Raw genomic sequence first — 27,674 nt, 5'->3', positions numbered from 1 at the left:
TTCAAAGCAAACTGAGCCAGGTTTAGTTTGGCTGTTTTGCTGCATTGGTGTGACTTTGCTAAAAATAGACAAATCAAACCAGAGCTCCCTACTCAAGTTTGACCCTATATTAATAGAAATATGCATGACCCCAAGACACTCCTACATTAAAGAGTCTGAGTCAGGACAGACTCCCTGACTCACCCAAATTGCATTTCTCCTTTTGGGTAACTTGGAAATAACGCAGATGTCACAGGAGGGGCAGTAAGCGATACCTGTATTAACACCTTCGTTTTGGGAAATTTGGTGTGCCTGCTACAGACAGCTAGAAGGAGGGGGGCAAAAAAGAAATAAACCAATTTTGGGCTTGTACAGAGAGGCAGCCACCCTCCCGTGCGAGTGGGGAAACTGCCAAGGAACAAATTGGATAGTGTGTACCACAGGAAGAAGAACCCTCTATCCTGCTGTTTACTTGCATGGGCATATGCTAGTAAATGTGTATGCCTTGGGGAACTGCCAACCTACCCCCGGGAAATTCTGGCCCATCTTGAAGAGAGTCATCATTTACTACTGAAAAAAAAAGAATTAGCAGGGGCAGTAAGAGGCTAAGATGATCGGGTTTAACTTTCCCTGGCCCAAAGCCAGGTATGCAAGCAAAGGCTTAGGAGAACTTTCTTCTGATGCCTCTGTGCCAACAATAGATGTGGACAGGACAAATATTTACAGACCTAAAGTGGAGGGAGACTAAATGGGGGAGCCAGACTCTGCCTGAAGTGCTTATTATAATGATTAGCTGGTGGCGGCTCTACAGCCCTGCAGTGACTGCTGCCCGCAGCCGCAGACAGGATGGAATGACTCAACCATGGTGCCGCCAGCACAAGATGTCTTTTCACACATGCTGTACCATGCCGTCCTCCCTTTCCCTGGGGGTGTATTAACAGCAGTGCAGTCATACTGTACATACTGCAGTATAAACGCCTCTCTCTAGTGAGCACAGGCAAGGTTGCCGGTGGGCTAAAACATGTTCAAAACTAACAAAATGCTCTTGGGAGACCTGGAGGAGGTGTTCACTCCTGTGCTCCATGCCCTAAACGCTTTCTTTCTCCCTGAGCATCCCTCTGAGGCCACCTTGCCCTATAAGCATCTCTCCTCAACACCCAAACAGGTCCTAACATTATAGAAAAAATGAGTTATTAAATGGATGATTTGGCTGAGAGATATCTCTTACTTTTTCTACCTTTGAAAACAGAAAATAAATATAATAATAACATATATGTATGTATCTGACTGTGTCTCTTCCTCCTCTGTTCTTTGTTGTTCACCCTCCTTGGCTGTCTGGGAATGAGAGTTTCTCTTAATCTGTTTTTTGCACAGCTCTTGAATGATGCTATGGTACAAACATAATCAAATTCTCTTTTCTCTGTTCCTGGAAACAATGCTGATGCTATAAAAACCATAATGGTGGGAACATCTATAGCAGGGGGGCCGCGTTCTAAGAGCCAAACTTTGTCCAAAAGCACCTGAACTGAAAGCAACCAAAGGATCATTACAATGGTTGTTGAGTTGTGATAAGTACCTAGCTCATTTCTTACTTCTCCAGAGCCGAACTTGTTGCTCCTTAAAATCACTGTGGATGAATTCAATCTGAAGGTCTCCTTCAGCTTTGCCTTCCTGAATATTTATGTCTGAAGCCCAAGAGGTGCCACTGGTTGATCACTGCGTCTTTAGCAAAAGGACCTTGAAATGAATAGCCAAATCATGTAGCATCCGATTACAGTGGTTTAATGGCATGATTCTCAACCATTTAAAAGGCAATTATTACCCTCCTTCCTACACACCCATGCTTACCAGAATAACTGGAAACACTCAGAGATGCACAGAAAAATATAGCATTTTTCTGAAAAAGCAGTTACATAATAAAGTATTAAACAAGCTCTTCAGTGGGAGGTTAAATAACAAAGTGTCTCCTGTTTCTCAGCCACCTTGAGCTTTAATATAGGAGTCCTGATGCATGCAAATGAATGATTTTCTATTTACCTTTTCTCCTAAGAAAATACATCAGTAATGTACCCCCAAATGTCACGAACTGCAGCAATGTGCAGCTTTCAAGAGTGAGAGGAATATTCTTCCTACTTAGCCCTAAGGTGACCCATAAAGCACGCACAACTCTGTGTCCTCATACGTAAAACACTGTATCTTGCGTGACTCTCACGTCACACTGCAGACTACCAGGGTGTTCCTTGCGACTCCTCTGCAGCGACCATTTAATTCTTTGCTTCCTCTCCCTCTGGGCCTGTCATGGTTTAAGCCCAGCTGACCTCTAAGTACTATATGCCAGAATTAGACGGGCATGTCCTGACCATCTGCAGAAGCTAAATCACGCACTGGACATTGATGCCATCAGGCTCTCAGTCTGCCCAAAATAGGAGTAAATAAAAGAAGCAATAACCTGCCCAGTGAGCCAGTAGCGAGCCCTGCGGTTGGCTCCAGAGCCACACTTAGATTTGCAGGTCGAGCAAATGCTCTGATACACAGCCAGGAAGCAGCTCTCCAATGCTGCGTGCGTGTGTGCCACCGCCAAGACAAACGTGATCATTCTCAGTCTAATCCTAAACCTTCTCATTCTTTTCCTTCTGTTTTGAGCTCTGTTACTGTGCCCCAGTCAGAAATCTCTAAGCAGGAGCAGACCTCTCTGATCCCAGCTGGAGTCTGAGCCAGCATGGATTATCACCAGTGGAGAGCTACAAAATCATGGCTGGGGCACGCCGAGGTCATGGATGTTTCCCCAGCTGAAATTGCTCGCTCACTCTCCTTTGCAGCAGTGCATCTTCAACCTAACTTTCCAGTATAGAGAGCTGGCTACGCTCTGAGACTATGGGTATTTCCAGTTGCATGCTGGGGTCATCCAGAGGCTGCCCTGTGGATCAGACTCACTCTGTATTCAGACAGTGAAACCACAGGCGCAGCCCCAGGCACAGCCCAAGGGACTCAACGTCTCAGCCTGTCTGGCAGTTTAACATTCTGCCAGGCACCTCAGCGCACCCGAACGGGCAGCCTGAACGGGCAGCCTGTACCGTGCCTACAGGGCAAGGCTGTGATCAGAAGTGGTGGCTCACACAACCATCCCACTCCCAGCCCTTGTCAGCTGTAATGTAGACACGGCCTGGGGTGGTGTTAGAGAGAGAACGTGCTTCTCTCCAACACAGCAGATCCTCTTCAGCTGGAGGCTGAATGTGCCATGTCTCCTAAGCCTGTGAATCACATGCATATACATAATAGAAGGCAGTCAAAATCTTTATTAAATAAACTATTAAGTACTTAAAATTGCAAGCCAAATGGGACCAATCTTCATTTAATGTGGCCAGAAATGCTAAATATTCTCCTGTCTGCCTGATTCATAACGCTGAAAGCCCAGTAAAAGCCAAGAAACACTTGGTGCCTGCTACAGAGCAGCACATGCAATCTTCTTTTAACTGCAAATGTATACAATATGCAGTATTAACCAGATTAAAAATGTCACACCTGCCAAGATAGCTGGAATGTAATATCCGGTCTCACACACACTTTCTATCATATAAAAATGTTGGTTGAAGACACACGTTTCTCTCAATACCTCTGCAATGCTTACATAGAATCATAGAATCACGGACTAGTTAGGGTTGGAGAGGACCTTAAGATCATCAAGTTCCAACCCTCCTGCCATGGGCAGGGACACCTCACACTAAACCATCTCACCCAAGCCTCTGTCCAACCTGGCCTTGAACACTGCCAGGGATGGAGCACTCACAACCTCCCTGGGCAACCCATTCCAGTGCCTCACCACCCTAACAGGAAAGAATTTCTTCCTTATATCCAATCTAAACTTCCTGTGTTTAAGTTTTAACCCGTTACCCCTTGTCCTATCATTACAGTCCCTAACGAAGAGTCCCTCCCCAGCATCCCTATAGGCCCCCTTCAGATACTGGAAGGCTGCTATGAGGTCTCCATGCAGCCTTCTCTTCTTCAGTCTGAACAGCCCCAACTTTCTCAGCCACCATATATATCAACACATCCATGCCAGAAAACACAACATTAGCTACAAATGGCACAGTTTTTGCATACAAACACAGCATAAAAGGTAGCTACTTGCAGATAAGTAGGTGTCTAAAGATGCACTAGTCATACTGTGGACATCTCAAGTGCATCTGGATATCTATCTCCTTTGATTTCAACTAAATTCCTTTAAAACCTTTTCAACTTTAAGCAGTTTCTTAAGTTTTCCCCAGACATCAAGCATAGCTATCATTAAGTTGCAGTAATTACAGTAATTACCATCACTTCAAAGCCTAAACATCTCATTTAAGAAGTTCAACTTCCTAAGTGACAATGCTGTGTGAAAACATTATGACATTTATCACCTAAAAAATCCCAAGCCTGAAAAGTGAGGAAATGGACAGGCAAGAACACTGCAAAGTCTATCATGTCCACACAGTACAAAACATGTATTTTTACTATCTGCTATGAAGAACACACACTGCAACACAGCAGGCAGCCATAATTCTGATCTGATGGTATCAGATGCATTGCTCTTCTCAAATTTGGCACATAGATATTGCAAGAAATACTGGATAGTGGGAAATATCAGTATTAATAAAGCATTTCTCATTATTCATGCTTACATTTTGATGGAGTATTGCTAAATACTAATTCTGAGTCAGCTTTGACCTGGCAATTCCCATGGAACAGACTGAGGCCTTACTTGGCTGAACTTGCTCAAAAGGCACATCTGTCGCTTTAAACTTCAATTTATTTCTGCCCTTGTCAACCTGCTATCTCATTATCTCACTCTTCACTGACAAAAGAAATGATGAATCATGAGCATTGGGTACAGGGAACCAAATACACTCAATAAAATTAACCTCATTATGTCAGTTGAGCATAGCATGATGAAACCCTCCAGTGGGACCTCTAGGGGTTACTCTAACACAAGTAAAGAAGAGCTGCATTATATTGCAAATAATGATGGATATATACTTCAATAATAAAATTCATCTCATGACTGCTGCACAGCAGCATCAGGGCTACAGGTGGATATGCATGAGGGTTGCTGCTGTGGGACATTAAGAGAGAAGAGGAGAAGAAGAGAAGAAGAGAAGAAGAGAAGAAGAAGAGAAGAAGAGAAGAAGAGAAGAAGAGAAGAAGAGAAGAAGAGAAGAAGAGAAGAAGAGAAGAAGAGAAGAAGAGAAGAAGAGAAGAAGAGAAGAAGAGAAGAAGAGAAGAAGAGAAGAGAAGAGAAGAGAAGAGAAGAGAAGAGAAGAGAAGAGAAGAGAAGAGAAGAGAAGAGAAGAGAAGAGAAGAGAAGAGAGAAGAGAAAGGAGGAGAGGAGAGGAGAAGAGGAAGAGAAGGAGGGGAGGGGAGGGCAGGGCAGGGCAGGGCAGGCAGGGCAGGGAAGGGAAGGAAGAGAAAAAAGGGAAATTTTTATGTCTTTCACAAAGATTTTGTTGTGTACTTGGTTTGATCTCTAGGTCTAGAAAATAAACAGAGTATGTATCATTATCCACTTAAACAGAACAAAACTATTACAAAATCAAGTTAAACATCCTATACTCAAACCATCTATGGGATGAGACTGTATTTTACCAAAATATAGGCTGCAAGGCTATCCATGCCTCTACTATTTCTTGTAATGCCTATGATGGAGGCCTACACTGGGAAAGATATCAAGGTGCTCTCTACCACCATGCCCAGACTGAACCATTTCCACTGCCCAATGATGTGCAGCCAATCCCAGGCTCCTGGTGTGTCCACGCAGCCCCCAACCACGTTGTGGTTCTATCTGCCTCTGCCTGCACCTTTCCGTATAGTGATAGCACAGGTCCTCCAGTGGCCTCAGGATTTGTCTCTAAAACACAAAACACAAGTCCAGTGTTAGCAGGACTTCAAAATCAAGGTGAGCCTCTGTGTTAAGCACTCATTGTATTTGTAGGTGGGATCCTTCTATTTTACAGCCACTCTCCAGGGGAGGATTTTCCCCTGTTCTGTCCAGGGTGGCTATTTTTATTTTCCCCATACACAGATGTCCTTGAGGTATGCTTAAAGCACGAACTGTGAACGCTGTTTGCCAGTGCAGGCTTTTCCTGTAACACGATACAGTTCTGATGCACACATGACACAGAGCCACAGAACTGCACACCCCATGCGAGCACGCAGCAGAATCAGAGTCAAGCAGTCCTGTGGCAAAACAGGGCAGAGCTGAAGGTGGGACAGGGCTTCAAACAGCCCATGTTAGCTCCCGAAGAAAACTGCTGCAGAAACTTGCTTTGCCTGTGCTAAACTGAGAAGGCAGGGCTTTCCAGAATACTCTGCCAGATACAGTTTTTAGAGGGATGACAATTAAATGTGACGCAATGACTGCAAGAGGAGTTATGCAAACAGCATTTGTTACCCTGAACAGCACACTGGCTTGTCAATCTTCCTGAGCTGCAAATATTTCTGTGCACTGCAGATCACGATGGAAAGCCTCCCTTTTCGCGGATCCTGCTGTCTTCTGCTAGGCGTTTCTAATACTCGTCTATTTTTATAGAAAGAGCCATTACAGCTATCTGGTCAGATTCACAGCACTGGTAAAGGTTTCTGCCCAGTAATCCCCACATCAAAGACATACCTTGAAGTCAAATACCCATCTGTTTCAATGCAACTGTTTTGGTTTTCATATACAATAAGCATTATCTAATAAAATTTGTATCAACCAAAGTGGTACAAAAACATAATTAAAGCCTCTGGCTAAGTATGGAAAATGATTTTGAGTGAAACATGATATTACGTTCCATAATTGATCAGTTATTTTATTAATTGCATTTTAATGTGCTCCAGTTATTTTTTATAGAAGGGACCAATTCTAAGGATGCCTAATGCAAGCTGGTAAATCAGAATGCAAGTGGATATAAATGGTTCCAAAGCCCTGTACCAGCTCATTTTTCATGATACGAAGCATCTCTGATAAAATGCTCACTGTCCTCTAATGTCAGTGAATTCCACCCATGGCAGAGCATTTATCTGACCATCATAACCCTAAAGAGTCAAAAAAGCAGGTAACATTTTGATCAACACCATTTTGAAGTTTTCATCTGTATCTAAACAGGAAAACATACCAAAGATATGGACACACACACACAAAAGAAGAAATGCTAAAAGAGAAAAATTGACATGATTAAACCTAGGGAGGCAAATGAGTTCAAGTTCAAATGTTGGTATGTGAAGAATCACACTAATTGCCAGCTCAACCCTAAAAGCTATGAATCTAGGAAAGACCTGAAGCCTTTAGGCCTAATCTAAATGAGGAAAAGACCACTGAAGGGTAATGCAACCACCGCTTCCAAAATACATGACAAAACTATTAATTAATGCACCTGTATGCCAGAAGTGATCTTTGCCATCTCTTCATCTTAATTCTTACTGTAATGCAGGCTGTAGGATTTCCACTAGGTAATTCCTGGTTGAATTAGAGCTGATTTAAAGATTTCTCAGAGAGGATGAACTGACTGCAATTATTGATTGCTGTTCACAGAATCACAGAATCACAGAATCCCAAGGGTTGGAAGGGACCTAAAAAGATCATCTAGTCCAACCCCCCTGCAAGAGCAGGGTAACCTACAGTACATCACACAGGAACTTGTCCAGGCGGGCCTTGAATATCTCCAGTGTAGGAGACTCCACAACCCCCCTGGGCAACCTGTTCCAGTGCTCTGTCACTCTTACAGTAAAGAAGTTCTTCCTGATGTTAACGCTTCCAGTCCAAATGTATTCCTTATTTTAAGGTGAACTTGTAAATACTCACTTTCCAGCTACGATCTCTTAATGTATCTTGGTCCCATCAATGTTTTGTTCCCCATGTAAGGAGCAAAACATCCCTTAACCTCTGCTAAATAAAATCAGCATTTTATGTTCAGAAAGGTTTCCCAGCACTTCTACCACTCATGTCTCTTTCCAGCACTGTAGACTACAAAACTGAGCACACTATTTTTTACACAGCCATAGTAGCGAGAGGCCTCTGGACCTCCTCCTTTTCCCCAGTGCTCCTGTTCATATATTCATGGGCTGCAGTCAGCATTTTGGCTAAAGGACAGCCCTGGAGCTTGTGTTCAGTTGATGGTCAGTCATGGCTCCCCAAGCCTTTTTCAATGTCACCGCTTTGCATGACAAAGTCCTCTTATCTGTAAGCACTGGCTTCATTCTTTCTTCTTCCACACAGGACTTTGTAAAGGGTTTTATAGAAACTGAAATGTATTACTGACTTGTGCCCATTTTACATAGTAATCCTTATTACACTGTATCAATGACCCTTTATTTAGGATATATTTGTTAATTTTTATCAGCTTGATATCTTTTGCCACTGATAAAATGTCACTTACAGTGGGGCTAATACCAGTCCATTTTAAGGCCTACTGGAAAGTCCTCTACTCAAAAAGCCAATTTCATATCCACTGGCATGTTTGTTTTTCATCTTTTTTAGTTTCTTATTCAAAGTATCATGAATTCCTTGCGGAAGACCTTGTGATCCTCCAGAAACATTGTCCAGTCATCTGTATAGCTACTCCTGGAGAGACAGTTTAACAACATTTCTTGTCCATAACCCCGAAATTGCCTGTCAGTGTTTAAGAGGCATTTGGACAATGCCCTTAATAACATGCTTTAACTTTTGGTCAGCCCTGATGGGGTCAGTGAGCTGGAAGAGATGCTCATTGTAGGTCCCTCCAACTGAAATAGTCTATTCTATTTCTAGCTTATTCCACTCTATTCTATCCTGAAACAGAATTTTGCCACTATTACTGACCAAAAACACTGATGAGAAGGACCAGCTGAACAAGGTACGATATAACATATACATTTCAGAATTCCAATACTGAAATAAAACAAAATTGGAATTTATTTTAAAATGTTTTAAATATTGAAAAAAACCCACCCCTTTGACCTGAAGTTTTTAACATTATGATCCAAGGTCTTTATACTTCATGAGTTTGCAAACACACATACACCTGTATTAGAGATGTCTCATCCAAGAAAATACAAGAGCATGAAAACAAATGGTAAAAAAACACACTAATGAACCTTAAATACATAAATGATCCCATATTTAAGCTAATACAATATTCCATGGTATAGGAGACACACCACAGTTAGAGAAACATTATATCCATATACCAGCTACTTTCAAAGTTGTCGCCCTCACTCTTTGGCAACAGTGGGTAGAAGTCCATGCATGAGTTGTGGCTTCTCACTACAAAAAGGTCTTAAGTATCTTCCTCACATGCAGGGGCAGTCACCGAGTCCACCCTCACTTGGCTCACTATTTCTAAGCATCTCTAAATTAGCAAACACTGCTTCACGAGGAGCAGTAAAAGAAAGGCTCAGCAAAACAGAGGTTCTTGACTTGTAAACCCAAAAGTCATGAATCTTTTGTGGGGTGAAAAAGGCAGGCAGGTAATCTTGTGCAGCATTGCCACTATTTCAGGGTATGGTGGGGGGGTGTTAAATACATCACCCTGGTAGGGCTTGTCATGTTCACTGTTACCATTCCTTGATCACGAACAAATGGGGCTCTGGCGAATCCTGCTCAGTGACAGGTTTATGTAAGTCATGTATGGAAGTTACCTTGGCTAGAGACATTGATTTATTTTCTGATAAGAAGCTAATTATAAAGGCTTGAATTTGCGGTTGCTCAGGAGAAGGTCACAGTATTTCCTTTAGACAAAATCATGCACATATGAATTACAACAGTTCTTTCTCCATGAAGAGACACCTTGTCTGCCTATTCAAGGCAAAATGCTCTTGTGAATCATAATCTCGGCTCTGACACGTGCTGCAGTCACATATGCTTTTGGATGCGTTAAAGCTCTTTCTGCTTCATCTCTGAGGAAGCAATCAGAAAAACAAGTTTAATCATTTAACGTACCGCTAGCACGTGCTTAGAAGCTGCCTGACAAGTAACACTGAACACTAATACAACCTGCATATGACTAAACAAACAGACTAGAAAATTTTTCTAGGAGTCTATTACAACTTATGGAGATGGCAATGAAAAACTAGAAGAAGGATGCTCCTACATGTAGTAAAAGAATAGCAGGAGGTGCAGTGGAAGGGCACACTGAGGACATTCATTCATTCATGCATGAATGGCGCTGCCAGAGTATGTCCGGTTTCTCACAGATGGCAGGCTCCTTGACACCAAATCCAGAGAACACTTCACATTTGTCTGTCTTTTATCAGCTGACACCTTCTTGGCCTGTATTTTACATCAGCTTCTCAAGGGAAAAAGAAGAGCTAAGATAACTATTGCCCTAGTACCCCCCACTTTTTCAACACAGCTACTTGTCCAAAAACATACAGAGGTGACCAAAATCGAATGTAAGTGTGGTAAACACTGAAGACTGGAAGCTATTCTTATCTCACTGCCCTCTACAAACACAATGGCTAACCATGTCCCTTACTGCCTAATACAGCTGTCATCATTTAAACGCTTTGTAGTCTGCAAATTGGACAGTATTACGGTGACAGACTAAATAATAGAAAGATTACACGTTGCATAACTCCATTACAGTATGGAGGAGTGTTCTAGTCAATGATTCTTCCCACATTCATGCAGGGAAATATCCCAGCCCAAGACTTCATTGCTGGTTTTCTACAAGACAAGTAATTTCTCAGCTCTCCATCACCTCTTGCAACCTTGGTTTATAGCTGCAAGCTCTCTCATGTCCAGCCTGCTTTGTTTGAATGTGCCATCCAGGGGGACCTTGACACATTTGACAGGTGGGCCAATGCCAACTTCATGAAATTCAACAAGGCCAAGTGCAAGGTCCTACCCCTGGGTCGGAGTAATCGCAGGCACAGCTACAGGCTGGGCAGAGAAGAGATTCAGAGCAGCCCTGTGGACTTGTGCAAAGCATTTGACGCTGTCCCACACGACATCCTTGTCTCTAAATTGGAGAGACATCAATTTGATAGGTGGGCCACTCGGTGGATAAAGAACTGGCTGGATGGCCGCACACAAAGAGTTGTGGTCAATGGCTCGATATCCACCTGGAGACCGGTAACGAGTGGTGTCCCTCAGGGATCGGTGTTGGGACCAGTCTTATTCAACATCTTCATCACTGATATGGACAGTGGGATTGAGTGCAAGTTTGCCGATGACACCAAGCTGTATGGTTCGGTTGATATGCTGGAGGGAAGGGATGCCATCCAGAGGGACCTTGACATGCTTGTGAGGTGGGCTGATACCAACCTTAGGAAGTTCAACCCTGACAAGTGCAAGGTCCTACACCTGGGTCAGAGCAATCTCAGGCACAGCTACAGACTGGGCAAAGAAGAGATTCAGAGCAGCCCTGCAGAGAAGGACTTGGGGGTGCTGGTCAATGAGAAAATGAACATGAGCTGGCTTTAGTGTGCGCTCGCAGCCCAGAAAGCCAACTGTATCCTGGGCTGCATCAAAAGGAGCGTGACCAGCAGGTCGAAGGAGGTGATCCTGCCCCTCTACTCTGCTCTTGTGAGACCTCACCTGGAGTATTGTGTGCAGTTCTGGTGCCCTCAACATAAAAAGGACATGGAACTGCTGGAACAAGTACAGAGGAGGGCCACGAGGATGATCAGGGGACTGGAGCACCTCCCGTATGAAGACAGGCTGAGAAAGTTGGGGCTGTTGAGCCTGGAGAAGAGAAGGCTGCATGGAGACCTCATAGCAGCCTTCCAGTATCTGAAGGGGTCCTATAGGGATGCTGGGGAGGGACTCATTATTAAAACTGTAGTGACAGAACAAGGGGTAACGGGGTAAAACCTAAACAGGGGGAGTTCAGGAACAAGGAAGAAGTTCTTTACTGTGAGGGTGGTGAGGCACTGGAACAGGCTTCCCAGAGAAGTGGTAAATGCTCCATCCCTGGCAGTGTTCAAGGCAAAGTTGGACAGAGCCTTGAGCTGGTCTGGTGTGAGGCGTCCTGGCCCATCACAGGAACTAGATGATCTTCAGAAACTTCTGCATCTGAAGAGGAGCTTTGAACGTGCATGATAGGAAGTCTTAGGGAAGCACTTCAGAAATGGCTCTGCAGTTTTAGTGAATCAATGTACTGCAGGCTTTAGTTACTTTATTGAAATAAAGTGAATCGTTACAATTAAATCCCCTATTATTCTTCATAGCAGGGAAGGATTGAGGCTTTAATCTGTTTACAGTGCTTATATAACCAATCAAATAGATATTGGTTTGACCATGACAGAAAACATAATAAAAACTCAAGTCCTTCGTAATTTTCCACCATTCATCTTAATTTAAATAGTTTGTTTTCAAAAGTTAAACACTTCTGGGGTCTGTTAGAAAAGAAACAAGTCTTCCACAGCACTGATACAGGCTAATTATATATATATATATACACACACACACTCACAGGCATGCATATATCTACATATACATACATACATATATACATTTATGTGTATCATGTAGGCTGATAATGTAACAAATACATAGGTAAATTTAATAGATAAGGACTTTAAAAGCACATTAAATTCAACCTCATCCTTATCAGAGGCTTGCTGTGTTCCCTGGACAAATCATCTCCCTTCTGAATGCCCCTGTCTTCTAAGAGAAAATAACCAATGCTTTTCCCTTTCCAAAGGGGTTTATGAATGAAGGGTACAGCACTTCGACGAGATTCAGGTTTTTAAGTTGTCCACAGGAGCTTAATGACAGCAGTTCTCCATGACTGTATCAACCCTGAATTTGCACTTGACTCATAAGTGTTTAGAACTCCTACACTCCCAGCCAGGAACTGGAATAAATGTTGGAAAGGAGATGAGCTGTATAAATGGTTTCACATAGAACAAGTCTTAATGGCACAAGGGAGGATCGTTTTTTAATGAAGCACTTCCATCCCATTCCAACACCTTTACAACATCCCTTCTTATAGCTACAGGCTCGGCAAGCCCTCAGTGTTCAGACATAAAAGGTCGTGACTTTTGAGTTCCAGCCAGGAGAAGGTAGAACATGACAAAATGTGCTCAACCCACGTTAGATGATAGCCCTCAGCTGTGCTGTGGCTGACTGAGCTAAGAGCTGTGAACCTGCCCCTGCTATGTATCTGATTGAAGACAAGGTGCAAATGACAGCAGAAGAACATTCAAGAGCATAAAACGAAAGCTATCGATGGGGTTTCTGTGCACACCAGAAGCTGCCCTGCAGGGCGGGACAGCCACAGCTTTTCCAGAGCTGTTGCCAGGTGGCCACTGTTGGACAGGAAGGGTCTGGGGATCTGGTCACACGGGCAACATGACAGAAGAACATGTTCTGCTCTCATGAGTGGAGGCACTTGCAGAGAGTGACCTCAAGCCCAAGCCAAGGTCAGGTATTCCAGTGTGACACGGCGGAAAAGGTAGCTCCTCTCCATGAAAGGTAGCTCTTCTCCATGAGTAAGTTTTCTCCCAAATGGCTAAAGTTAGTTTTTTCATTCCAGCTTCCAGAAAACAGGAGAACAGTTTCAGAATAATGGAGAACAGTTTCAAAATGAGAGAAGATTACATGTAATTCTGCTTTTACTCTGTAATTTAAGTGTGTGTGGATAGTGGTCATGCACAGAGGTACTGCGAACTGTGGTTGGATGCTTCTGATGTGACTGCACATGTGTAGCAGGGTGACCATCATGTAATATAACCTACAAGCAAGAAAGAACTTAATAAGAAAAAATACATTTGCCTTAAAATGAAAATGGGCAGAAACCATGCAAGGCTAATTCAGATTACAACTGAAGATAAGCCTGAGCTGTAAAATACAGATTCACAACTTTAAATACTGACACAAATTTTGGTTAATGTACATTCTTTATCTCAGACCAATATGACTAACCTGATTTTCTACAATGGAATGACTGCACTGGTGGACAAAGAAAGAACAACTGATGTCACTAATCTTGACTGCTGTACAGCCTTTGACATGGTCCCACACAACATCCCTGTCTCTAAATTGAAAAGGTATGGATTTGATGGATGGACTATTTGATGAGTAGGGAATTAGGGAATTTGCTGACACCAGATGCCCATATCCAAAAAGATGCAGTCAACGGTTCGATGTCCAAATGGAGATCGGTAACAAGTGGTGTCCCTCAAGGGTCAATACTGGGACCAGTACTGTTCAATATCTTCATCAATGACATGGACAGTGGGATCGAGTGCACCCTCAGCAAGGTTTCACATGACACCAAGCTGTGTGATGCAGCTGACTGACTTGAAGGAAGGGATGCCATCAGAGGGCCCTCGACAGGCTTTAGGAGTGGGCCCATGCAAACCCCATGAAGTTCAACAAGGCCAAGTGCAAGGTCCTGCACCTGGATTAGGGCAGTCACCAGTATCAATAGACTGAGGAACGAATGGATTGAGAGCAGCCCTATGAAGAAGGACTTGGGTATACTGGTGGATGAAGAATTGTACAATGTATGTTTGCAGCCCGGAAAGCCAACCATAGCCAGAGGAACAGAGGAGGGTCATGAAAATGGTCAGAGGGCTGGAACATCTCTCCTATGAAGACAGGCTGAGAACGTTGGGCTTGTTCAGCCTGGAGAAGGCTCTGGGGAAACCTTGTTGCAGAGTTTCAGTACTTAAAAGGGGATAAGAAAGACAGAGACTTTTTACCAAGGCCTGCAGTGACAAAACAAGGGGTAATGGCTTTAAAGTGACACAGGGGAGATTTAGATTAGATATTAGGAAGAAGTTCTCCCCTGTGAGGGTGCTGAGGCCCTGGCACAGGTTGCCCAGAGAAGCTGTGGCTGCCCCATCCCTGGCAGTGTTCAAGGTCAGGCTGGACGGGGCTTGGAGCAACCTGCTGTAGTGGAAGGTGTCCCTGCCCATGGCAGGGGGGTTGGAGCTGGGTGATCTTGAAGGTCCCTCCCAACCCAACCCATTCTATGATTCTACAATAGAGTTGGCAGCTAGCCTATGAATTCCAGTGTCAGATCCTCAACCTTCAAAACAAAATGTGTGGGAAAGGCTTTTCCACCAAAAATACAGCTTTCACAATAACAAAAACTGACTTCAATTCTCGAGGCTGAAAATTGTACATTCCAGTCTGGAAATGGCAACAGTTCATGGTGATGCCTCAGGAACTTGTCCACTGTGTGATTCGTCTTCTATTATCTTTTATGTGCCCTACATATGGCTAGATTTCACCTCTCAAACTATGAGGCCCTCCTCTTTTCCTGGAAACCCCTGCTTATAACAGAAACAGAAATTTACACACAGAAGAATGAAAGTATAAATTCCCGTAACTATAATCCCTATATAGTATTAAAGTGCAATTTCCAAACACCTGCTTGTTTTGTTGCTATTTTTGTTTTTGTTTGGTGGGGGGGTTTGTTTGCTTTTTTTCCTAATGCAGGGTAAAGACTTTCAACAGAAAGATGCTACTATTGAATGTTGCCAACAGCAGCAGCTTCAATGGGTTTTATCATTATCACTTTGATCATTTAAAACTAGACAGAACCAATGCATGAGGGAGAGTATTGTTTGCAGCAATCATAGATTGGAAAATGATCAAATTGTTAAGTCTTTTCCTCTGCCCAGGAGGAAACCATGCTTATCAAACCAAAAGTCTTCAATTTCTCACTGAGAACAGAATAAAAGATGACAACTAAGCTGCTAAATCAAGGCAGCTGCATCAATGTGCAAAGGGAAGTGATTTAGAGCAGCAAGAGAAAACTAAGAACCAGTAACTATGCAGGAGCAAATGGAAAAGTTTTGGAAGGGGAAACCAGACTTGAGATACCATAAGCAGAGACAGAGAGATAGCTAGAAATCAAGTGTGACTCACAACCACTGCTGTAACACTGAGTTTCAGAAGTTCCAGGATGCTGGATGGGAGATAAAGGACTACACTGCCTGACTGCCTGGATTGGCTGCTGCCCCAGCTACAAAGATCTGTTGGCTCTGCCTGATGACACCATGGCTACAACATTTAAGATCCCTTGCACTGAGTGATGTGCAAGGGAGTACAAACTTCTGCAGCCAGCAGTCTTGGGGTAAAATGTAGATTTACAATGCCCTTGAGTAACTAAAGCTAAATAATGTATCTCAATTGAAAGATGTCGCTTTCAAAGCCCCCTGGCACTGGTTCAGCAAGACTCAGCAGAACTCATGCCAAAACTGAATCACTGCTTCCAGCAGGAGTACGTGCTTCTTCTGAGCCCACCCATTCCGGCACCTACCAGTGCCAAAAGATGGGCACTGTATGAGCATCTTGGAACAGCCCTCCCCAGGGATGTTCCACACACATCACTGCAGGACTCAGACCAACCCATTTTGCTCTGAAGATCATAAGCCTGCAGAGATCTCTGGCCACACAGCAATCGCTTGGGTAATACACCTGAAATGTGGCTGCCACGTTTCTGCTGCAGAGAGATGACACCACATGTCGTGTAATTAAGAAAACAGTACCTCTTCCATGAGCCCTGCCTACCTGCATTGCCCGACTTAGGAACTGCATTAAGCTTTTTATCTAATCAATAGAGAGGCATATCCAAAGGCTAACTATTTAGGTAGCTTAAGGTAACTAAGCTCTCAATGTAGGCTTCTTAATTAGGTAAATACCGTGCTGCCAGTTCTATTTTGTCAGTAAAGGCAGACGGGACTATGAGTGGTGCCAGCTGACAGAGTTTCTCATTTATCTGAGGTAGTAAGCAGTTGTACATTTTACACTAACAAATGCTACTCATTGCACAGTTATTTCTTTGATTTTGGGGGGCTTAATTTATTAGAAAATGATGTCATTCTTGCGAAGACCTGGAATCCTAATGATCACGAATTGATGCAAACCTTTCAGGTCCTAGTCCTTAAATATACATACGAGCTGTAAGTAGCCAGAGTGGCACACTGGGATCTTTAAAAATAAGTGCAAAGAGGGCCCAGCAAAAATATTGTGTCTGAGAGCATTCTAAAAGATGGCACTGGTTTGGAGTAGTTCTGAGCTTTTAAAAACTTGAAGAACAGAGGCTGCAAGTCCCCTGCTACTTTCCATAATGTGCTTTGTGAACCCTTTTTTAACATCTTGAAATCCACTTCTTCAAGGCTTTGTGAGGTAGGAGTAGGAGATTAAATTATTTGCTATCAGTTTCATGTCTATGCACAATAGGAAGGGATCATGATGCTACAATTCCTCCATGAAAGGAAATCCTGTAGAGGCTAGTAGGTGCTCCAGAATCAAAGATAGCAGTCACCAAATCATTCAGTGTGTTTCCTGCAGGTGAGAAAGTGCCCGTGTATGTTATCTTGAAGAAATCTTTTCATTATCTTCTTTACTCTCCAAGAAACTCATCCTGTCTTTTTCTTACATGAATACAAGACAGCATTCACACACAATCCTGGATTCTTCCCTTTCTTTGCACAAAGCATACTAGCAGCTGTCCCAGTGGAGACCACCTTTACGCGGAGAGACTTCAAGTTCTTAGTCAAACCATCACTTCTCAGCTGAGATTGCCAATAAGGATGTTGTCGGACAATTCCAAGCTCCTTTTCGAAAGTTTCAATCACCCACATTAAAAAGCACTTAAAACCACAAGTCATTTCAGTGAAACTGATGGGCGCAGTACATGTAGTGCAGTGTTCAGCACAAAAGAGGAGCAACTGCGAAACTTGAGGCCACGGTTTATTACACCGATCCTCTTCCACCAGGCAACACACTGGTATGTTCAAACTCACCAATTCAGCTGCTGCAGCTGCTACGTTTTTTCTTACAAATTTCTGAACCTTTTTATATGCATCAAATCATTTTTTTCCATGTGAATAGCCCCTTCTTACAGCAACTCTCACAGTACTTGCAAACATTAACTTCATCACCGTTTTGAGAGGCACAGCCCCTTTTCTGTCAAATGTAAAAAATGAAAGAGCAAGTAATATACCTGAATCAATCGCTAAGCTGGCAGCAAAATAAGTAGGAGAAATTTCCTCTCCTCGAACTTTTGCTTCTGGACTCCGATTACTATCAGGCTGAAGTCACTGCTAAAACACTTCCAGAGGTAACCAATCTACATTAAATAAGCAAGGATGAGAATTTTACTCCTTTTACCAGGAGAGTTTTGAGACTTGCAAATCATTTCTGAGGGGCACTAAAAGACTACAGTCTTTACTAGGGACTAAAACTACTTTTTACAGTTATACTTCACTAAAGGAAAAGGATGCTTGCAAGTGCTTAGCTGCCACCAAGATCTCTGCAGAAGTAAAAGGCTTTCATCCTTCCAAACCAGGGCAATTTGAAGAAATTAAGTAAATAAAATACAGAAAATTGGCAGGCCCCAAAAGACGGACAGACATCACACTCTTCTGGTATAATATATCTTGAGAACATGCTCAATAAAACAATAAACTTCTTTCTAGGTAAGCAAGATTTAGCTGGTTATAATTAAGGCTCAATTGTAACATCTGTTAAAACATAGTTCTTATTAATGATAACTCTTGATTGCAGTGTTCACTATCCTCTTCCAAACCCAGCTAGACAGCTTCTTGGAAACAAGGATTTTTGATTAAATTCCTTCCTTACCTCAGTTTCCCCCTCAGATAAACATACACAGCTCCCACTGAAGTGGTAGAGATGTTTCTGAGGACCAAAGAAGTAACATTCTCCTGTACTCACCAGGCACAAACTGCTTTCACATGAAGCTAATGTACACCCAGTCACACAGATGCTGAAGCCCATAGACAAACATGACTCTGCAAAAGTTACTCTGAGTTTACGCTAGTCTTTTTGAGAGTGTATCAGTATAGAGAAATCTCCAGCTATTACTATGTATGCTTAAAACTGGTTTGATTTTGATCCAAGAAAAATAGGCAGACATGTTCTCTTTTTAGCATGAGTTATTTCAAGGGAATTGCATTATATTTGTATTGTATTAAATGGAAAATGCTTTTTAAAAAAAAATCATGATAGATCAAGGATATTCTATAAATTACTGTTAATCTGCACCTATGCAGTATGCTTTTGTTAGTAAAAAGAATAAAAAAAGGCTTTCAACTTCCCAGGGACAACTGTAACTCTCAAAGCTACACCACTGCCAAAGCTAAATAAAAAATAAAGTAATTTTGGTAATATATAGGAAAATAAGATTATGTGTTTGTCCTCGCATCACTAGATAAAGAACAATTAATCATTTGCTCTGCCTTAAATAAAAGCCTGCTTCCTAAAATGGGAATTAACTTTACAACTCAGCTGAAATAGATGGAGTAGTATTCATTTATTTCAATAGGGAATTGCACTTTAAGTATTTAAAGAAGCATAAACAAATCAACTTCTCAGTATTGAAATGCTGAATTAAAGAGATCCCACTCTGTTCTTCCTGGGATCCTGTGACAGGACATGTGGGAATGGTTCAAAGCTTCACCAGGGGAGGTTTAGACTGGACAAAAGGAAGTATTTTTTTACTGAGAGTGTGGTCCAGCACTGGAACAGGCTTCCTGGACACGTGGTCACTCCCCCAAGCCTGTCTGTCTTTAAGAGGCATTTGGACAATGCCCTTAACAACACAGAATCATAGAATGGCTTGTGTTGGAAGGGAATCTTAATGGTCATCTAGTTCTACCATCCATTAGACCAGGTCACTTTTGGCAAGCCCTGAAGTGGTCAAGCAGTTGAACTTGATGATTGTTGTAGGTCCCTTTCAACCTAAATAGTCTATTTCTGTTCTATTCTAAACGTATTTGGTGTGATTTTGTAGCCATTGCTCTAGCCTAAAAAGTCTATAGAAAATCTTCTCTGACAGAAGTCCAGTTTACTAAGCCATTAATGATTTAATGTGCCTTTATCATCTCACTATAACAAGTCTATTCCAGCACACCACAAATACTGAACATCACCAGTTTCTTAAAAAGGGTAGTTGTATTGATATCATAGATTTACAGGTGGTCAAGGAGAAAGATTCAGAGGTTAAGAATTCAGCTGTGCCACAAGCTAAATGGGACAACAGGAAAGAACGTCAGCCCTGAATAACTTGGAAAAACCCTGCCCTCTCACTATTAAGTGCAGATTTGGGACCAGCGCACACGAAGCTTGGTTGAGGGCACACCACCACCCAACAGGAGGGTCAGGCATGGGATTCAGTTTCCCAAGTGCAGGTTTTACCCCACAGTCTCTAGATAGGGTATTCCTGATCTCAGTAAAGGTTTTGTTTAGGCACATTTCTAACGGAAAGTCATGTTTTGTATCGCCTTCGTAAATCTTTGAAAACCCTGCACTGCTAATTCCCATTGCCAGAGTCAACAAATGTAAATCACAGCAAATGAAACTGCAGAAAATGCCTCAGTTCCATTGATACACTCCAGGACTAATGACACTGTAGTTTGTTTACTTATATTACTATCAGTATTGCAGTGTAACCTGAAGACCCAATCAAGATTAGGACGCCATTACATTAGGCATGAAGAAGAAGGCAGTTTGTATCTCAAATTGCTTGCAATCTATCTACATGAGACAGAAAGTACGACTATCATTTTGCAGAGGGAAAACAGAAGGAGTAAGCAGATTGCCAAAGGCTTTCAGAAGCTTGCTCAATGAAATCCCTGACAAAAAATAGGACACAAACCACTGCTGCTGGAAATGCATGTTGGTGCCGATGCACTACCTTGTCCATTAATCCCATTATTTAAATATTATGCCAGGTAACTTTTGAGACACAACACTGATGCTGGGTGATAAGAAGAAACTACTGTATTTGTTACATTTCTTAACAAAGATAAAACATATGGGAATCTGACCACATTCTTCCATTACATACCAAGATTGGAACTTGTTTTCTTGTTCTGTCACAGTCCTCCTATTTAATCTTACAATAATCTGGAGCAGCTATTTGTGTACTTAACATACAGAAGGCAAAACTGAAAAATCAGCAGGTGATTTACAGTACCAAAGTTAGGCACTAAGGCATGTTACGTAGCCAGAAAAGGCATCAGGTACTTCTGAAGGGTAATCCAAAAATCCTGCTCTAATTGTAAAGCAGCCAAGAACTACTCCTTAAGGCAGGGGGCATGATTTGCTTAAACTAAGAGGTTCCTTCTAAACTGTTCCCTAGTGAGGTTGCACCTTAACTCTCATGGCCATAGGAACTTAGGTCTGTCCATTAAGGCATAAAATGCATTTCAGAATCAAACACGAAGTCTGCTCCTGAGGTTATACATCTAGTTGAACAAGGAGAGAAAGAGGCAATGCTGCCACATGTAACAGCCTAATAGCTGGAGTGCTGACAGCAGAAGTGTAAAACTCAATCACAGTCCTCCTTCATCTTGAGGAGATTCCAGTTCTCACTTCCCACTTCTCCGGAACATGTAGGGACGTCAGGCTAGAAACTACCCTGCTGAATCCATGCCTTGACAATGCATGAATCATAAGACCCTGGAGGATGAGCAGACAGGACTCTAAAGTTTTGCCAAATACCTAGGGTACCACTCTTTGGCACTCTCTGGACTTTTTCTGCATGGACTGCCAGGACAACACATCCAGACAGCTTGCTCCTAAAAGCCTTTTTCCCCCCAAAGACACTGCAGAAGGAAGCCACAGGCCTTTTACTCCTGTATTACAAGCAGTCCCCTCCTGTTCATGCTCTCTGCCATCCCTCCCCATCACACGGTGAATGCACATCTATGACATTCCTGGAGAGGGAAGGCAAGATGGGGAAGTACGATAAAACAGAGCCCACAGCCCACTCCTCATTTGAGTCTTCTTAAAAATTCCTGGCTTGCTCTGGCAGAAGCAAGCCCCTTCTAGTCTCCTCTCAAGACATGAATAATTAGTATACAGGCAAAGTCTTTTCTATGCATGCACAAAATCCTAGCCCTTCAGGGACTCAAAGAACTAACCATGTTTATGCTAAGGAGCTGCATTGCCACATAGCGTGTGTGTTGGTAAGAGAGAGGTAGGGCCACTGCAGGAGGTTACAAGACCTAGCAAGCTGTCAAGACTAGGCATCACTGTATGGGAAAATCATTGGATTAAAAAAAGTACAAAATTAATCCCTAAGACAAGGACTGGAACACAACTCCTTCAATACTCCTGCATGAGTGCCTGAATCAATTACCCTCTTGCCTGCTCCTTTTCTTGCCAATGGCTCTCGCATTCTTCACTGCCGAATGTCCCAGGCTAAACTGGAGGGAGCAGGGAAATTCAGCTTTCTCATCCTCAAGAACATAATGGTTGCAATTAAGGATGTGGCAAACATGGCAGGGGTGTTGGAACCAGATGATCCCTTCCAACCCAAACTGTACTGTGATTCTGTGAAACAGAGCTCTGACTCTCTTCTGCTGGAAAACGTAACTGAGCGTAGGTTTGCCATGTCTGAAACAACTGGTTATTATGCATGAAGTGGGCTCCCCACAGGCAGTGTTTTTGACTGAAAGTGGCTCTCTGCTGTGCTTGATGCTGGATTCAGAGCTGTGCTCAGAGCACTCCAGTGAGGTTAGGCTTTTCTGGGAATCCAAATGATCTCTAGATATTGGTGCAGTTCAGTCAGCGCGTGGTTCCCTCATTTCCCAGACCACCACACCTCCCTGCAGGTATCTGCCTAGCTCCAGAGGCACAAGGGCTGACACAAGGGCTGAACAACTTGTGCGCTTTACGCACTCCCAGTACTAAGCAGCTCTGGAAAGCAGAATTTCTGGATCATTTCCTTGCACCTAGGAGTCTTAATTTTAAGTGAAAAGACACATGTTCTGGATATCTCTTGCAGACATTTCTAACTTAGCTAACCACCTCCTAAAGCAGGACTCACAGGAGTGTGGTAATGATAAGCATTAAGTGCAGTGAAGCCTAATAAGATTATATAAATAAGACAGAGATCATTTCAAGATGAATCCTGGACATTTCTGGAATTGCATCAGTATGAAAGGAAGTTATGTTGTGTTCAGATAGAATAGTTTTAAATTAAACCTAGACATTCATATGCCATCCTTCTCACATGCTTCGTAGATCACTGGAAGAAAACACTTTATCCACTAACCATGCCCCCTCCTTAAAAATATTACCATCAAAGACTGACTCAATATTGCCACAGCACTGTAATTGAAAGGATGAGCTTTTTCTGATATCTGTAATCAGAGAGTTAGAGAGGTTGCATAGCACCAATAGCAAGATATATGGAGGAAGCACAGTTTACGCTGGAGTTTGATTTAATGAGTTTTCATAGTCTTTTATGTCAAAGACAGCTTATGATAGCCTCATCTGAGATGGTATCTAACATCAGTAGGAGTATGCAGCATCTTGTTATCTTTCCACATCTACCATTCACACTATCTAGGAAGTTATCCAGCAAAACTGTGCTTTGTGGGAGCCACTGGCCTCATTTGGGGTTTTTTTTCCCATTTCAGTTCTGTCACATAAATTTATCTCAAACTAACCGGGGGTGGGAGGTGACAATTTTGTTTCATAAAATTTCTGAAGGTTGGACAGGAGCTGAAACATATCTTTCAACATCTTCACAAAAATAGCTTCAAAACATCTATTTCCAGAGCTAAGTTACAGAGGAACACTTGTGAGAGCTGAGACTGGCATGGGCGACACATGTATTTAACTACTTGTAATTCCAACTACAAATCCTCATCAGAACAAAATACTCTGAATATACAAACGTACTAGAACTTAAACACAGGCATCCGACATCCCAAGCCGGTGCGCTAACTCCCCAAAGAGTGATATAATTGAAACTATATCAAAAAGCTTCTTGAAAATACAAATAGGTGTACTTCATTAGTTATATTTAAGGGAAAGTGCTCTCACCTTGGTCCAGCTGTAAGCTAGAGAAACAAATACAAAACCAAAAGCAAGCAACAGTTACCAGTGACTACTTTCTTACTATACTGAATGCTATAAAGAAACTTTATCTCACAGATCTAGGCCCAGATCAGTAGCTGTCAATCTCCCCCATCACCTACATTTTGCCTTCTTAAGGAAAAAAAACACATAAAACGGCAACTCTTGATGTGAACTTCCCAGCTGGGAAAGAGGACTGCAGAGCCCTTTGCATTCTTTTGACAATGTACGTAACTATGTACAGCACATGACATTACAAACAGATTTACGGGACATCTTCCCTCTGTGCAAAGGTGCAGCACAAACAGCTCCATTAACCAACGCACCACTTAAGAGTCATACAAGTCCATAAAGCAGGTGCTAAATAGACCTTTTATTGATCTTTGCAATCTGGAATGAATTTTGCTGCCAATATATAGACACATGCTTTTAAGATATATAATCATTAATTGTCTGTATCAAGATCAAAGGCTGGAAAAACATGGATCCAGCATTTTCACTGCTTCATGCTCGATTTCATTAGCTAGCACAATGGCTTAAAGAATCAGGTCCACAGCTTCATCTGTTAGCCTCTCACCACTGAACACCACACCTGGCAAATCTGCTAGCATGCACATGTAGGCAAAGTAGCCTGAACTGCTGAGCTACAAGTGAAATACATTCAGGAAACCCACCAGAACATAATCAAATGGACTGAGTGACAGAACAAAGCAAAAGATGCAACAAACATCTGAAATGGGAAATCGCTCTTGAAAGCGAGGCAATTGGTATCAAGAGAATATTCAGAACATGCCTTACCTGTGTAGTGCACGACACACGTCTGCCCCTTCTTTGGAAAGGTCCGTCCTGTTAAAAGTATAAAAGGTTATTCTTTTATTTTCTCTGATTGACCTGTGTGGTTAGGCAGGTTTATCTTGCCAGAGGAAAGTGCTACGCTGAGATTTGTATTACGTGTTGCCAATCACTAATATGCAACACATTTTTCCCATGCCTTATACATGCATTTACATTCTGCAAGTGCAAAAGGACTGTCAAAACTTCACAGATTATAACCTTAACATTCTCAGAAGGTTTTTGCTGTAATTTTCCCAATAAACTTCTAGTTTGACGTTGTGAAAATTTGCATTTGTGTTCACATTTCTAGTGCCTTTCACTCAAGACAGCTCTAACAAGGGCTACTTTAATAAGCCAGGAAGGGGGTTAAAAAAAATTTCACATACAAAGGCAGTTAAATTTTGTGGCACCAGGCAACAATAAAGCAGTGACACGCTGAGTTCTTTTAAAGGCATGGTAGCTCCTCCTAAAATTTTCATACTGAAGGTGAAAGAAGGCTTGAACTATTTTATTGGCACTGGAAAATGATATTACCATTTCCATTTTACCTGTTCTAGGTACTGCCAAAGGCACTAAAAGCTAGGGGAAGATCTTCCAGACCCAATTAGGTGTCACCAGTGTATTAAAGCTGCTAAACCTTGATTTCTCAGGTAAGGTTGGCCAGCGGAGGGCCCAGGCTGAGAACAACTTCAAGTTTGAATCGGACTGGTTATTAACGAACATCCATACCAGAAAGCTCGAAACTGGGGATTCAGGTATAAAGTGAGGCTCCTATCTTAGCTGGGTTTCTGGCCCCTACAGTTTTAATTAACGCAATAACAAGTTACACATTACAGGGTGCATCACAGGGTATAACCAAGTAACGCATAAACTATATACTTGGGCTTAGATGCCAAACCCACCATGAGGAGCAAATGGCAGAAGGACAGGCTGACATGACGAACTTATAACATGAAATTGAGAAGATGGTGCTTCTGAGTATCATCTGAACAGCCTTGTTCATCAGCCTGGCTGGCTGCAATATCTCTAGCTACAGTGGCACAAAACACAGCCTAGTAAGTACCCAGTCAGGATACCACTGTACCCGCAAGTGGAATTTCTCTCATTTAACTTTAGCCATCTAAAACACAGACAACTATCATATGTCAGTCTCCTGGGCCTTCCCTGTTGACAGTGGAGAATTAGCAGTGCCTGGAGAGAAACCCAGCCAATCCAGAGAGAGGCAAGATGAATTATTCTCTGGAGATGACTACAGAAAAAAACCTACAAGACTGCTTTAGACTAGCACCCAGCCTGAGGAAAGTTACGTGAGATGAATCCTACCCTGGGTAAAACAGGTATTATTCAAATGATGCACTGTTGTACAGAGATCTGAAAAAAGGAGTGTCAGACCTTCCTGACACATGTTCTGCTCTATGAGTGTAACACCAAGTCAATGAAGCTGCACAAATTCACATCAAAGATGAATTAAAAGCAGAGATTCTCAAGACCACTGACTAGCTGTGGTTTTAAGACAGTGTTTAAAGTCAGCTGATTTTGATTAAGACTTGCAATCAAGAAAAGTAACCCATATAACCTTATTTGGAACAGCATATTGCTTACAAAGCCAGCCTTGATATATTTAATAGCTAGGAAGTACTATTAGAAGGTTAAGTTGCACTCTTCTTTCTACTCTCAACCCTGCAATGTCACTTATACCCACACAAGCATTCTGCTTTTATATTTATGCAACCAAGACAAGAATTTGATCCCCAGAGCTAAACAGCACAGAGGGAGAAGCCAATTTCAAAGCACACACAAAGAAAGAAAAGATACTGGGCCAAGAAACTTAAGCCGAGATCAGCTTGAACAAATTATTTACGGTTGTGTACCAGCCAAGGATGAATCTGGCCTCTTATATAGACACATATGGCTGTATGTTAGAAATTACATCCTCTAAAAAAATACAACCACCACAACCGTACGAAATGGGGCTGTAACGCCCCTGGAGAGCGGAACATCACGAGCCGGCTCTGGAGAGGAGAGCCTGCGCCAGGCAGAGGCTATGACCACCCGGCTGCACCTCAGCCCTCACCGGCTCCACACGTTGAGCGGGGGGCAGCAGCCGCCCCGCCGCTGCCGCGCCGGGAGGGATGCGGCCACGGCCGGCCGGTGCCCCGCGGCGAGGCTGCCTGAGGAGCCGCGGAAAGTTTGCGGCGAGGCGCGCTGCCCCCGCCCGCCGGGCTCCGTGCAGCTGCCGGCGGATGCCTTAGACCAGCCCCCGCCGCCCCTGCTGCTGCCGCCGCCGCCGCTGCTGCCGCTGCCGCCCGGGGAGCCACCGGCTCCTCCTGCCGCTACCGCCGGGACCCCGCGCAGCCGCCTCTGCCCCGCACCGGCGCTGCGTGCCCAAAGGGGACCAGGAAGGGGTGGTGCGGGGCTGCCCGTGCCCTTCTCCTGCACCCCGCCGCTGCCCCACACCGGGGCCCCGCGCTCCCACCCGTGCCCGGCGGAGGGACCGGCGGCTGCCCGCGGTCTCGGAGCCCCGTGCGGCACCCGCCAGGTCGGGTCGCCGGTCGGACCCGGGCAACCCCGGCCCCGTGCCGCAGGGCTTCGCCCCCCGCCCTCCGCTGCTGTCCCGTACCGTCTCCCGGAGAGATGGTCTCGATCTCTACCCCCATGGCGGCACTGGCGCAGCGCGGCACGGCTCGGTTCAGCACCCCTCAGCTCGGCGCAGCCGGACCCCCAGTGCAGACATGCCCCGCCGCGCCGGTTGGCGGGGGCCTCCCAGGCTGCCCGTCAGCCGCCCGCAGCCAATGCGGGGCAGGGGCGGGGAGCCCGCGGAGGAGAGGGAGGGAGGAAGGGGGCCGCCCGTCCCCGCCGGGGGCCGCCGCGGCTGGGGGCACCCGCGGCCGCAGCCCTGGGGTGCGGCTGCCTCCCCCCGCAGGGCCCGCTTCAGCGCTGCGTCCCCGGCTGTGTCCGCGTGTGGTGCCCGGCTTAGCGCTGCCCCCGCTCCTGCCACCGTCTGTCCCCTCCGGGAGGCTGCTCGGCGGGAGGGCTGCGGGCGTGAGCCCGAGCTGGGCAGCAGGGGAGCCGG

At 43.8% G+C, this 27,674-nt stretch overlaps 1 protein-coding gene across 1 annotated transcript in view; it reads right to left on the bottom strand.

Moving 5' to 3' along the window:
- FKBP1B (FKBP prolyl isomerase 1B) overlaps positions 1-27,368 on the bottom strand; it is a 46,276-nt gene extending 18,908 nt beyond the window's left edge. Inside the window, exons 1-2 of the mRNA XM_065681759.1 lie at positions 27,222-27,368; positions 24,566-24,613 (exon numbers count right to left, since the gene is read on the bottom strand). Coding sequence (XP_065537831.1) covers positions 24,566-24,613; positions 27,222-27,258 — 85 coding nt within the window. The 5' untranslated portion in view covers positions 27,259-27,368. The remainder of the gene's footprint in view (positions 1-24,565; positions 24,614-27,221) is intronic.
- Between the last annotated feature and the right edge of the window lie 306 nt (positions 27,369-27,674).

The sequence above is a fragment of the Lathamus discolor genome, chromosome 5 (genome assembly GCF_037157495.1).
Source record: "Lathamus discolor isolate bLatDis1 chromosome 5, bLatDis1.hap1, whole genome shotgun sequence".
In the NCBI taxonomy this organism is placed as follows: Eukaryota; Metazoa; Chordata; class Aves; order Psittaciformes; family Psittacidae; genus Lathamus; species Lathamus discolor.
The sequence above is the reverse complement of the archived record's forward strand: the minus strand, read 5'-3'. Positions and strand labels throughout refer to the sequence as shown.